At 39.7% G+C, this 13,918-nt stretch overlaps 1 protein-coding gene across 1 annotated transcript in view; it reads left to right on the plus strand.

Moving 5' to 3' along the window:
- The window catches only part of DOCK8 (dedicator of cytokinesis 8), a 105,307-nt gene that overhangs the window by 26,401 nt on the left and 64,988 nt on the right, over nt 1-13,918 (plus strand). Inside the window, exons 4-14 of the mRNA XM_009279936.1 lie at nt 1,503-1,574; nt 4,853-4,976; nt 5,195-5,407; nt 5,910-5,995; nt 6,542-6,608; nt 6,851-7,000; nt 7,628-7,708; nt 8,704-8,866; nt 9,303-9,436; nt 9,670-9,763; nt 10,920-11,082. Of these exons, the coding sequence (XP_009278211.1) occupies nt 1,503-1,574; nt 4,853-4,976; nt 5,195-5,407; nt 5,910-5,995; nt 6,542-6,608; nt 6,851-7,000; nt 7,628-7,708; nt 8,704-8,866; nt 9,303-9,436; nt 9,670-9,763; nt 10,920-11,082 (1,347 nt within the window). The remainder of the gene's footprint in view (nt 1-1,502; nt 1,575-4,852; nt 4,977-5,194; nt 5,408-5,909; nt 5,996-6,541; nt 6,609-6,850; nt 7,001-7,627; nt 7,709-8,703; nt 8,867-9,302; nt 9,437-9,669; nt 9,764-10,919; nt 11,083-13,918) is intronic.

The raw sequence follows: 13,918 nt of genomic DNA on the forward strand, positions 1-13,918 counted from the left end.
AAATATGCTTTCAGCAGATTTTTTTTACGCAGCAGCTTCCCATTTAGCCGTTCACACCACCGTTATTGATATTAGTGCTTTCACAGAAAATCCTGGTCAAGGATGCCAGTGTGTGTTAGGGAAGATGAAAGCACAGGAGGGGCATGCACCAAAGATTCGCCTGCAGGCAATGCAGTCTGTGGTGTCTTCCTGCACCTAGAGCAGGAAACAGATACCACCGACCAAACTGGGTTAACGTGCTGCCTGCTTGCAAACATACATCCCACCTGAACCAGATGCAGGAAGTGACCGTGTGCTGTGTCAGTCCGCCGGTGGCAGGGGCACACAGCAGTCTGGTATCGGCCAAGGCTCTGTCCTGCAGTGCGCACATGAACACAAATCAGTTGTTACCCGGTCTTGGTAATTGGTTGCAAATCTGTTAAGAGTTCTGGGTGGAAAGTGCTAAAAAGTATCATACCTTTCACCCATTCCTGCATTGCATGTGTATCCTACTCTTTTACTCGCTTGGATCGGAGGACGTAACAAGTGATTTTGGCACAGGTCACTAAAATTTTTTAGAGTAGGGATAAGGGGATTATGCTACAACATCATGACAGCAAATTCACGGACGTCGACTTTAGCTTGCAGTATTTCAGTTCCAATCAGTATCCAGTCTATCAGGCAGCACTGACAACCCCCTACATTAAATGACACTTATTTGAAAATCATAAAATTAAATTATAACATATTCTTAGATCTTAAAGTTTTATTATGCTAGCTGATTAAAAGCTTAGAGTTCCTTTTTAGAATTTTCTTCATTTCTATGAGAAAGAGAAAATTACACCAGAAACATGTAAGAGACTATGTATTTGCGAGAGTCCCAGAGCTGAGGCCTCTGGAAAAATATCTCTATATGTTGAGACTTGTTATCAAGTTTAGAGTCCCAGCTGAGGCCTCTGGAAAAATATCTCTATATGTTGAGACTTGTTATCAAGTTTTGAAAATCACAAGATGGTGGAATTTCTTCTATTTTGCTGTATTTTATAGAAACATTGGTCTTATATTCATTAAATGCGTAGTGTGGCAAATGGTTACCTCTGTTAAATGTATGTTTGTTAATTTATAGAGAGTCCCAGAGCTGAGGCCTCTGGAAAAATATCTCTATATGTTGAGACTTGTTATCAAGTTTTGAAAATCACAAAGATGGTGGAATTTCTTCTATTTTGCTGTATTTTATAGAAACATTGGTCTTATATTCATGAAATGCGTAGTGTGGCAAATGGTTACCTCTGTTAAATGTATGTTTGTTAATTTATAAACACAGTGACAAAAACCTGCATCAGGGAATTCATGCAGTACACAGAATTCTTTAAACCTCAAACAATAGTTTAGCAGTAAAATAAATATACAGGAGAGGACTAATAGAGAGGCCTTTATCTGAACAGCATGTTTAGATAAATTTCTTTGCCTTTAAGGTATGACCTAGGTACTAAAATATTTACAATACATTGCTTTTTCCCCAGGGTTGAACTGGACTCGCATGTCAGAGACTGTGTTCAGACGTATATCCGGGAGTGGCTGATTGTGAATCGAAAGTAAGCTACATACAAGTAAATAAAATAGAAAATACCTTGCATCTTATTTGTCAGAGAGGAGACGCATGCTGTTATAAGTAATCCTAAAGAATAATGATTTGAATCAGTGAGTGAAGGCAAGAACTGACTTTTCAGTAGTATATATAACTATATGGTTTTGTTTGAACCGGTGGGCTACAGCTAAATATTGTTGCATCTGCTTTTTAAATATCAGGCACTCTGGGAATTAATTGGGAAGAAATTCATATCAACTGTCTGTAATGATGATTTACCTAAATCAGGAATACTACTACTATTTGATCACACTAAAAGGAAAGATAACAGGGATAAAGATTACATTTGTATGCTCTTCATTTTCTCCTCCATGCCCTGAAAATTGAACATGATCTTATTTCTAATGGTGTCTGAAAACGAAAACGAGTGCTAGTAGCAAAAGAACCAAGGATTATGAGCTTTCCCAGTAGTGATTGGTTGTATTCATGGGATTATTAGCGTAACATCCAACTTTACTATTTTACATCAGTAAGTGATTTCTGCATTTGGGGTCAGTGTGATTCAACACACAGAATTGGACCTATGGTCATTACAAGTGACTTAATTTCCTTTATTTTATTTTATCATTTCATTTCATTTCGTTTCGTTTCGTTTCATTCCATGTATTAAATGTGAAGGGAACTCTCCTGTTCTTCAGAAGGAGGCTTTTGGAGCTCTGTTTTTCTGTGCCGCTTCCTGTTCATCCCCTCCTGCGCTCACGCCCTGTTCTTGAGAAGCAGTAGTAGCAGCTGATGGTAGAGTGCTGGCACACGTGCTGCCATTTTGTTGTGCCCCTTTGCCCGCCCTCGATACTTTCTTCTTCTGACCTGATGTACATCAGCAGTCAGTGAGTTATGGGTTGACTCCTGGTGATTGTAAAGGAATTGCATTATTTAATTGTGCAGCTTGTGCAGGGACGGAGCAGCCGCTGAGGGTTATTAAGAGACTTCCTCCGGGGGTGCTGATGAAATTGATTGAGTTCTCAGAACTGTTCCACAGTGAGTCACTAAAAATAAGCTAGCGGGTTTTGCAGGCTCTCCACCTGCACCGCTCAGAGCACGGGCGCTAGCTCTTTCACGCAGTGTTGTTCTGAGTGCGCTGTAAAGAGCCAGCGTGCAGCTTTGTCTGTGCACACAAGTGGGGAGTGAGCAGTAAAGTAGATGAGGTGAAAAATTGAACATCATAGCTATTTTTGCACTTAACGTGTGCTTGTAGAAATGTGAATGGAGCCGTAGAAATACACATGCGTGAAAAGATTTGTCATGTGTTTTACTATTTCATTCATTCAGGTAAGACAAATTTGCATTCAAAAACTTTATTGAGCAGTTGAGTCTGTGGTAAACATGATGAAGGGCCCTGCCAGAGAGCTGAGCTTTGATGGCTGTGGCTAACAAAGCAAGCAAGTTATTAAAAATTGCTAAGAACAAGACAGCATAAAAGACGCTGCAGTGTCACATAAACCAGTGATAGATTGTTATTGGGAGTCTCGTGTTATGCTTGGACACCATTCTCAAAACAGATACGAGAGGAAGAAGAGACATCAAGAGGGAAGTGAGAAAACGTAGCTGTAGAAAGCTTTGCATTGTTTTGAGAAAGTCTGGAAAAACTGTAGTTGCCTACTTGAGAGACAAAGATTCATAGGACAGGTTGCTGAACATATGGTCTGGTGAGCTATGGATGAGAGGAGTGTGTAAATGACTTTCATGCATTCATGGATGTGAAGGTTCAGAACAGGAGATTGAAGAGTCTTCAGTGGGTGGCATAAGCAGAGGTGGTCCTCGTGCCCCAGGGCAGAGAGGTATGTGACAGAGGGACTGAACACAGCTGAGGGGTCCATGTGTTTTTGCCACAGGCTGAATTGGAGGCTTGTTCCTGTGCCTGTCAGTTTCTCCTTTCAGTTGTCCTTTCTTCCTTTTCCTCATCCCATTTTCTTAATTCAGTGTGTGGCCATTAAATTGACATGTGCGCTAAAAGCAGGGTTTGCCTCTTGGTGAGTTTTAATTGTTACCATGCTTTTCAAAATAAATAAACAATATAAATAAATTTTCCAGGAATACTTTAGGGAAAGGCATCTCTAGTATAGCTTGTACACCACAGGAAAAGTGTGATCTCAGGTACATAAATCTCTCCATTAATCACTTGTTTGCCACCAGAGGTAGTGAAAAAAATAATCAACAAAACCTCTTTTGGATGCTGAAATGTCTTAAACTCAACTCGTGCAGAATTTATGTCTTTCATTCTGGATGATTAAGGTGGTTCCAAAACAAGGTCACATCCAAGGAGAGCTGGGATTGTCTCTTTTATGACTTCAGTTTTCATTTGCAGTGAACTGGTAAACAATTAAAATGCAAACAATTAAAATTAAAACACATCAGAGCATATAATTAAGTTACTCCCAAAATGTAATAAAAAGGTGTCTCCCTGATCAATAATTGCTTGTCGTGGCATCTTTATGAAAGTACTCAGATGTTTAGACATTGCTTTGGGAGTGTTACGGAAAGGAAAATGAATGAAGCAGGATACTGTAACTAAGGAGGCTGTTTGCAAAAAGACCATCACAGGATTTAACAAATTGCATACTACAGTGGAAGAAATCGAGCTCTGGATGCGTCTGGTATCTTTTTTCAGGGTATCTGCTGGTTTTTTCCATCTGCCACAAAAATGTAACTTGAAATTGGTACCTTGCTGCAAAATTTTGGGAAGTTGCTTGCAGAGGGGGTTACGCTGTGCCATAGCAATAGCCCTCTTCAAAAACAGGCACTGTTTGAAAGGTGTAGATTGTTGTATGGGATTAACTTGGGATACCAGTTAGGTCCAGGACAAGAGCAGTAAGCTCATTGATGTATAATTGCAGGAGGAAAGAGCCAGCCAAGAGATAAGCAATCCCAATCCATGTTCTTAAGGTCACTGAAATAATCACCGTGTCTGATGAGGAGCTCAGAGCTGAATTTGTACCTAGGTCAGGTTTTGCTACTGTCTCAGGCTCACAGTCTGTGCAAAAGTGATCTGAACGAATTTTTGCTCTTTTAAAAGAATTCTTAATATACATGATAGAGTTGCAGTGGTGTGATAAAACAATTAAATGTTGTGAAATGTCACATTTTTGCATAAAAGCTGTGCTACGCTGCCCTTTTGCACAATAATGTTTCCAGTTGCTTAATATTTTCTAAATTTGTCATTACTGTTTCATTTTCCCTTAACTCCTCCTCGTGCTGTGCTGACTTGCTCGGGCTTCTCTGTGAAAGGAACCAAGGGAATTCAGATACTTGTAGCCTGAAAAACAAGGGATCCCGAAAAGATTTTCACAAGACGCTTCAAAAACAAACATTTGAATCGGAAACATTGGATTCCAGCGATGCAAACTTTCAGGTACGTTTTCTTCACTTTGGAAAAGCGATCAAATATAGCAGCTTTCCTCAAAGGAAGCATCCTAGGATCTCTGTAATGGCGTCAAGCTGAGAGCTGTGCTTGCCATTAGGCCTCATGGCAGAGGTGGCGTTAAGGCCCTCTCTGCCAGACAAGCAAGACACGTTTCATGACACCCGAGTGTCCAAGCCACAGCTCGCCATTTTGTTGTTTTCCAACAGGCAGGACCCCGACACGTCTACGCGCTCCCCGAGGAGGCCTCGCGGACGACCCTCGCCTCCTCTGACTTCGACCTGCGCAGCCTGCAGCCGGACCCCCGCCTGGAAAACCTGCTGCGGCATGTCAGCGCCGAGGAGTTTGAGAGGCAGAACGAGGAGGCGCGGCGCACCAACAGGCACGCCGAGCTCCTCGCCCTCTACCCCTCCGTGGATGAGGTGAGCTCAGAGGCTGACTGGCCCACAAGCCTTCCCGAGCTGGCTGTCCCAGCATGTTTAAGGTTAAAGCTGCACCGCGGTCAAAAAACAGGGTTTGTGGCCTGGATACGTGTCTCCTTTGGATAATAACATAGTGAAGGCACATCACCGTGGGGTCCTGTCAGCTGTCTTGAACGTGCATTCAGGGGGTTGTACTCGGACTCATGGTGTTGCCTGAGACTTTGTTACACCCCCCTCGGTGCGGGTCAAGCCCTGTGCTGGTGACAGGGTTGTGTCAGGGTGTTACCTTTCGCTGTAATTCTTGCTTAGGGGCCAGAAGTGTAAATATTCAGAAATACAAATCAATTTTCTTTCATCTCTGAGGAGATGAAATGCCTGCTGAGTCGGGGAAGGTGCTAGTCTGTAGCAGTGGCCCAGTTAACGTCACATAAAGGTTTTACATAAGTATGTAAATTTACAGTTGTTTTAATTGAGTATGACTAGAATAACTGTTTAATGATAGGAAGATGCAGTGGAGATACGGCCGGTGCCGGATCGCCCAAAGGAACATCTGGGCAACAGGATTTTGGTGAAGCTGCAGACTCTGAAGTAAGTACCGTTCACGAGCCTCGCTCACCATTTCTCAGTTCATACCAGTGTACTGCTGCTGACCCTGCTACACCTCTTCAGCTGTCCTGTTCAGCAAGTGTTTACATGCTTGCTTGTTCTGTCTTAGTGTAGCAGAGGACTATTTCTATCCATCATTACAGAAGTCTTTAACTCGTCAGGGTGAAAAGGAGTTGGGAATGAGCCCAAATTATGTATTTCCAACAAACTAGATTGGTCTCTGTACATGCTACTGGACTTGATAAATGGAAAACAAATTCAAGAAAGGTATGATCGTTTTTAACTGATATCTGAGACCACCTTTCTGACAAATTTAGAAAATACATTGTGTGCAGTTTACTGCCCTTCTTTTCCTCTTCAAATCATCTAACAAAATGCACTAATAAAAAAATCCTCCAGGCTTTGAGAGAGCTAAGGTCTGGAACTAAATATTGTGTGTCAGTTGAAATATAGCCCTTTCATTTTTTTATTATGCAGAGTCATAAGAGTGCAGTATTAATCAATGTCCTGTGTGTCTTTCCTTAACAGGTTTGATATAGAGATCGAACCTTTGTTTGCATGCATAGCTCTCTATGATATAAAAGAAAGAAAAAAAGTAAGTAAGTGCGCATACAGTATTTTTGTTCAGGTGGTTTGGGTTTTTATCTCTGGAGTAATAATTTAGGAAAACTTACAAAAAACATGCAACTTTTTCACACATGCACTCTGATCCAGGATTCTTTTTATTCAGTCAAAGTCACATGCTTGCAATTGTTTATTTTGTAGTTCGAGTTACTACTTTTGACTTATTTTAAAACTTTTGCTTTGCAATACATTTTAATTCTTTTTCTTTTCAAGATCTCAGAAAATTTTCATTGTGACCTCAACCCTGATTCATTAAGAGGATTCTTGCGTTCTCATACACCCTCCATTGACTTGTCTACTCAGGCAAGATCTGCAGTATTTTCTGTCACTTATCCCTCATCGGATATATACCTAGTAATAAAGGTATGTTACAGTGCTACTTCAACTCCGTTCTTCCTGTTCCTGTCTGCGCCTGTTGTCTGAGTTCATGTAGCTGACAAACATGAGTTTCCTGTAGCTGAGATGAATTCTGATAGTTTTTGATAGTATATGTGCAGGTGTCCACTGGTCCACTCCCAAGCTAAGAAGTTATATTGATACCCTGTGTTCTAGTTCTACTATTTAGAATTTCCTATCTCTGCCTAAGGGAAATTTAAAGTAAAATTAAATAAGCCATTTTTTAAAATTTTAATTACATTCTGTGGAGGTTTTTTGGCTTTGGGTTAGTGCACTTTGCATCATTTTGTTTATTTAATTCTGAAACTGAGTTAGCCTGAACCACTTCATTTGGAATATGTTAATTTTCCTAATTTCAGTGAAAATGCATAGACAACACTGATTGACAGTGTTGTCACATATGTATTTTCTGCTTTCCAACAAACCAGATGGAAAACTAGGAGAAGGTTTAATATCAGTTACTCCATAAAGACAGTTTTAAGAATTCTATATTGTGCATTTGGGTGCGCTCTTTCATATTGCTAGAGAAGCAACGTGTTACTATTTGGGTAATATTTTTTCTTTGTGAGTGTCTTATTTTACTGCTTTTTGTAGATAGAAAAAGTGCTTCAGCAAGGAGAAATCGGAGACTGTGCAGAACCCTACATGGTTCTTAAAGAAAGTGAGGCTGGCAAGGTAAGTAAATAACTATAAAGAGTGTTTAGATCAAAAAATGCATGCACAAGAAAAAAACAGAGAAAGAGCAGACCCTTTGGAATAGGACAGAATCCCAACATCATTGGGGAGGAAGCCAGCTGGTGCATCCATGGTGCAAGCAGTCTGGTGCATGATAATGCAAGGTGCACTTTCATTATTGACCCTTTTGGAAATCAATACTGACAAAGTCTTGAGTCATGAAGCAGATAGGGGTGAGCAAAGGAGATGACAATGCAATGTGGAGTTAGCAGAAATATTTGTACCTCAGAGACATGTTACTGATTTGGATGAGCAAACAACCTGTTGTAGTGTGTACACGGCCAGTTCAGTGCTGTCGTCCATAGATAACATGAGCTCTGTTCAAGGAATTCATGGTCATTTACCTCCCTGGAGCAGACTGACAATGTTTGCTGGACTTCCACATGTCTCTCACCTTCAGAATATTGCTTTCAGCAGAATATTGTTTCTGTATCTGATGAAGGAAGTAGAAGGCAAACAACCCGTTGTAGTGTGTACACGGCCAGTTCAGTGCTGTCGTCCATAGATAACATGAGCTCTGTTCAAGGAATTCATGGTCATTTACCTCCCTGGAGCAGACTGACAATGTTTGCTGGACTTCCACATGTCTCTCACCTTCAGAATATTGCTTTCAGCAGAATATTGTTTCTGTATCTGATGAAGGAAGTAGAACCTGCTAATGTTTCATGGTGATAGTTCATGCTGGGCTTGAGGGTCACTGCAAAAAGATCTGTGTTCTCCTTTTCTATAATGAAAATAAACTCATTGAAAAGAAGTGAGAAGTGAATGTACAAATCAAAACAGCTATGATCCTGACAGTGATGTAGCAAGAAAACACGAGAGATAAGAATGCAAATTGTTTACTGAACTGTAAATATGTAATTTTCATTTTTTATCTATACTAGCATTAAAATAACTGATTGCTTTTTAAACAGTCATTATTTTCTTTGTCTTAGACAAAAGAAAAGATTGAAAAACTGAAAGTCCAAGCTGAATCCTTTTGTCAGCGGTTGGGGAAATACAGAATGCCATTTGCCTGGATTCCCATAAGCCTAACTAATTTCTTCAACCTTTCAACACTTGAACGAGAAATACCTGAGGCTGAAGGTTTAAACGGTAGTTGTCTATGCTAAATATTATTCCATGTTTTAAGCCCAATTTTGGCTGAAAACTGGCTTTGTAGAAGTAAAACTCCCTTGCCATATGGAGTTCGTCTGAAATACAGGGCAATCAAAATACATATTACCTCAGTTTCTAGAGTATACAGGACCATTGGTCAACAACATTGGCAAATATGCTTTATAACCCATGAACTAAAAATTTGAATAAGCTTGTGCTCTGCAGCAGAAATAATGTCACTTCACTAAGTGTGTCCTGGCATTCCACTATTTCACATAGTCTGAAATAAAAGTAGTGGAATGTTTTAGATACTCTATCCTCTGATGTTGCTGGGAAGTTATGGATTTCTAGTGTATTCTAGTGTATTCTATTGTCTTTGTACTGAAGCAACACAAAGCAAGTTGATGTTTCATTTAATTTCCCTTTGAAGGGAAAGGATCCACTAGTGACAAGAGAGCAACACTGCTACAGGCAAGAAGACTTTCGGAGAGAAGTCTCAGCTCAGAGGACAACTATCCAATATCAAACTTCAAAACAATCTCTCTGACCCTCAGCACCTTCTTCAAACAGGTACTGGATATTCTTTATTTCTGATTGCCTAAGACATTTTTCATCTATGTAATGTGAACTGCGTTGGGAAAAGTTACCAGTGATGTTCATGTGGGGACAGAAGATAACTGCTGTCAAGTAGCCAGTAACCCACTTGCTTTTGCATGCCTCAAGGACATGGTTTGCTCAGAAGCTTTTATCAGTGTTATGGAGTATTGTTACACAGGTACTGATTTTTGTCTTTCTTCTGGTAGGAAGGAGACAGGCTCAGTGATGAAGATCTGTTCAAATTTTTAGCGGATTTCAAAAGATCATCTTCCTTGCAGAGAAGAATTAAGACTTTACCAGGTACATAATTCATTTTGGATGGAAAAGGATATATGTACTTTTCACCCCTAAATTGTTCTGTAAATTCCAACCCCAAAATATAATTAATGGGTTTTAAGTCTATAGTATCTGCTATTGTGGAACTTCTTCGGTTCCCAGTGTCTACCTGACCACAGATGCTTTTGAGTTTTTTTCTGTATGAGTGAGTACAGAGATTTATATTTAGCTTGATATTCTAAAATTATTTGCTTTCCTCCCTAATTTACAGTGTATCTACTGGATGTCTTTTGTTATTATTCAAACTGTTTGAAGACAGTGCTTTAAAACAGATTTCTAAGATCCTTGCTATTTCCCTGCAGTGTTTTTAAATGGCTTACATTTTACAGAGGGAGATTGAAATGTGTACACATTCCATCTTATTTGGGTATTTGGGTCAGTGTTAGCTAACACAGTAGAGAAGCAGAGATAGTGTTTGGCTACTGTCAAAAACCTGACCAGCTTATTTTTTCTTTTTACATAAATTACAGCTCAAGCTTTTCTGGGTTGTAGAGGAACCTTAAAAAACATGAACTGAGTGCAAAGCTCTTTTGCCTTTTTAGCTGATTGCCAGAAATGACAAGTCTGAGTTCCCCAGTTTTCACTTATCACAACAGAGGATTTAAATTGAAAGTCTAGTTATACTTGGGTATATGTTACCAGTATTAACTGTTTAACTGCTCACCACAGCAAGCCTGGCTTTCCTGGTGGGCGGTGTCTACTTTGGCAGAGATTAAGCAGAGCAGAATCTTGAGTGGTGGGAGTGAGAGAGAACTGTATTAGACAGCAGCCCTTTTATCCTTTATTTGTCTCCCAGACATTTTATTATTATTTATGTGTGAAAGATACTAGGACATCAACCCAGCATATAGCATTCCTTCTTTCTTTCCCGTTTCTTCGAAATTGTACAGGATAGAGATAAAGAGCTATACATTGGCCTGATGTGTAGGGATGTGTGTAGGTTACTTCCTGTGTATCTTTCTACACCTATGCTTTCATTCTCATGCAGTCTTCAAGTCAAAGATCCAGTTCCTATTTCTGCACTGTTGCTGTGTAACCTCACATATTGTTTTCATTTTTGTTCTATTATATGTTGGTTATTTTTTATATTTTTGCTGAGATTTCGTGATTTTTTTTAAAGGAACACTTAAACTGGAGATTGCCCCAGCTCCAGAAAACCTTGGTTATTGTCTGACACCAGAATTACTACCAGTCAAGCCATTTCCAGAAAACCGTAATCGTCCTCACAAAGAGATTTTGGAATTCCCAATTAGAGAAGTGTATGTTCCCCATACCATTTATAGGTAAGAAATAACATATTTTTTTTTAATTCTTAAGATCCATTTTCAAAAATAATTGTGATTTAGATATATTTTTTTCAGAAACAGAAACTAAAAATATTTTTTTAAAATTTTAAAGTCTCCTGCAAGATATTCTATAGTGTATTTACTAATCTAATTATGTTGTCCTTTGAAAACTTTTCTAAAATGTCCAAAAAAACCCCTAACAGCTCCCATTGACTTGGCGCACATATATATATATATATATATATCTTTCCTCTTCTTTTTTTTTTCCCCCCAGTAGATCTTATTATCAGTTTTAACAGTTTTGGTAAATGTTTGTGCTGGGTGGTTTCTACTGTTAATTTGAGTCATCTGAGCATCTGAGGAAGTAATGTGTTCCTCTATGTACTTTTTCACCGTGAACAAGGACTCTAGGCTATGTCGTTTCTTTTCTTAAATCTGTTCTATTCTGGTTGTTTCAAGGAGACCACAGTGTTCAGTAGCATGCACTGAGCAATTCCCATAATTTCTTAGTGGTCTGGCACATCTGAGTCTCCAAGAAGAAATGAGTATCAAAAGAACGTGCTTCAACATGTTTGTGCAGCATAGTGGTGCTAGTGAGCAGTTACATTGGTAATAGCTAACTAGCAATAATTCAAAACAGGTGTATCACAGTATTATAGATACAGAAATACTAACTTTCATGTGACCATTGTGTTAATGAAGGCATGGAAGTAAAGCAGAATGCTTCTTACAACAGTATTTGATGGTATTCTAAGAGACTTTTCTGATGCCTGAAACAGTAGCTTGGTACTGAATTGCATTAGTGGCAAAGATGTGACTATCAGTTAGGAATCACAGAATGAAGAAGCTGAATGAAGGGATGTAAAGCTTATTCACTTCTTGCAGCAGAGATTAGCAAAGCGCCAGCTCTCCCACCCACTCACCTGACCCCACCCAGAAGGGGAGAAGGGAAGGGCAAGACTTGTGGTTCAGTACAACTCAGAACTGCAAGGCTGCAGACTAATTTGTCCTGGGGAGATGCTCCACACCTTCACGGGAAACTGGAGAGCCAGTGGGGCTGTTGGTGACACTTGGATTTGGGTCCCAGCTTTTAAGGAAAGCAAAAAGAGGAAGTGGCATCTTATCTTACGATAACAACTTGCAGTGTGGTGTCAGCAGGGAAATGAGTAAGTAAGCCAGTTTGGATAGATCCTCATTAGAAGTTTTGGAGGAGTTATTCCTGGGCTGTGCCATGAATCTGTGATACTCAAACTCCTGAGGGCAATTTCTTTGCGCTCTCGGCACCAGAATGCTAAAATACAGAGTGTTATGGTACTGCTGTCTTCTCTGTGTATCAAAGATAGAAGTGAATGTCTTCCCCACCCCCCCACCCCCAATTTTTAATTTTTATAGTGAATGTCTTCCCCACCCCCCCACCCCCAATTTTTAGGGCTTCTATGCAGACATTTCTATAGGGGAAGTAGTTTTTATACAATTGAAAGTGCAAATGTAAATGAACTCGCGTTTAAATGAAAAAATAAGACAGAATTTTAACTTTCCTGTTCATTGTCTGGCCCCAGTAAGGAGTAGCATGTGTTAACTCCAGTGTTCAGCCTGGTAGTGTATAAAGGTCTGCTTTTGAAAATGAAGAGCATTAGCAATGGCTGTGTTGCTGAGTAGAAAGAGAGTTGAGTCTGCACAGAATATTCACTTTAGTTCTCACCACGGTAAACTAGACATCATGAATATCGAAGCCACCATGCTGAAAATTAATTTCTGCATCTCCTGAAGCAAGTTTGGGTGTCTCTGCACTATCCTTTAGTTGCTAGGCTGTCTGTATTGGATACATAACACCCACATTAGAAGAAATGCTTGCTACAGCTCAACAGTTACACTCTTTGTGCAAGAGTTTACACGCAGCATGCTTAATCTCTTCAGGCTTTTTGGGCTCTGTTTTGATTTTCACCCTCCCTAAGTAAAAGTTGTAACAAAAACAAAGTAGGATCTGTCCAGTCTAACTTGTAATAATGAAGAGAATATCTATAAAGAATGTTTGCCTTCCTTAATCTTTACCTTAGTGAATCAATGGTGATGACATAACTGACATGCTATAAGTAGTGTTATGCTGTAAGCTGGAAACTCAATCGATACCTAAATTAAACCCTAAAGACAGTTAGTTAGATACACTGGGGACATGGTGGAAAAAATGCAGAAATGCTACGTCATGTTTCGACTGCCTTGTGACAACAAACACGTTTGGAGTGAGAAAGGGGAATTGCCAGCTGAAACTGTTAACGAACTCCAGCAATAGTTCCCCAGAAAGTCAGATGAGGTAGCTTTGCAAACATTACGGAACAGCAGAGTCTGGAACTTGGTGGGGTCCAGGAAGTAACACTTGTGTTTGTGCAGTGCCATTGAAAGCACCTCCTTTTCCCACAAGCCAGAATCACCTAGCCCCATCTGAGACGCTTTTGCCACACAGTCATGCCAGTGCTCCATTTGGTGAGCAAAAGCATAGCTAGGGAATGTAGGCCAGTGTATTTGCTTAATTTAACTGCTTAATGCAGTTGTCCTTGCTTAGTTCTCTGCATGGTGAATACTGGTTTGAACCTATGCAAAGTGACTCTGAATTTGAATAGAGCCAGATATTAAGTGTTTCTTAATAATTTCTTAATAATAAAATAATGTCATTTTATTCCCTTTCCTCTAACCTGAAAAGTAGAACCATCCTGTCTTAATTAACCAATGTGCTAGCGTTTCGTCAAAACTGAGTATCATGGCCTGCTAGTGTGTTACAGGTGATTTAATGTTTCTTAATTTTTTATTGTAAGTCTGCAAACCAATTTTTTTTTTT

This window comes from Aptenodytes forsteri, unplaced genomic scaffold (assembly GCF_000699145.1).
Source record: "Aptenodytes forsteri isolate BGI_AS27 unplaced genomic scaffold, ASM69914v1 Scaffold99, whole genome shotgun sequence".
NCBI classification, from domain to species: Eukaryota; Metazoa; Chordata; class Aves; order Sphenisciformes; family Spheniscidae; genus Aptenodytes; species Aptenodytes forsteri.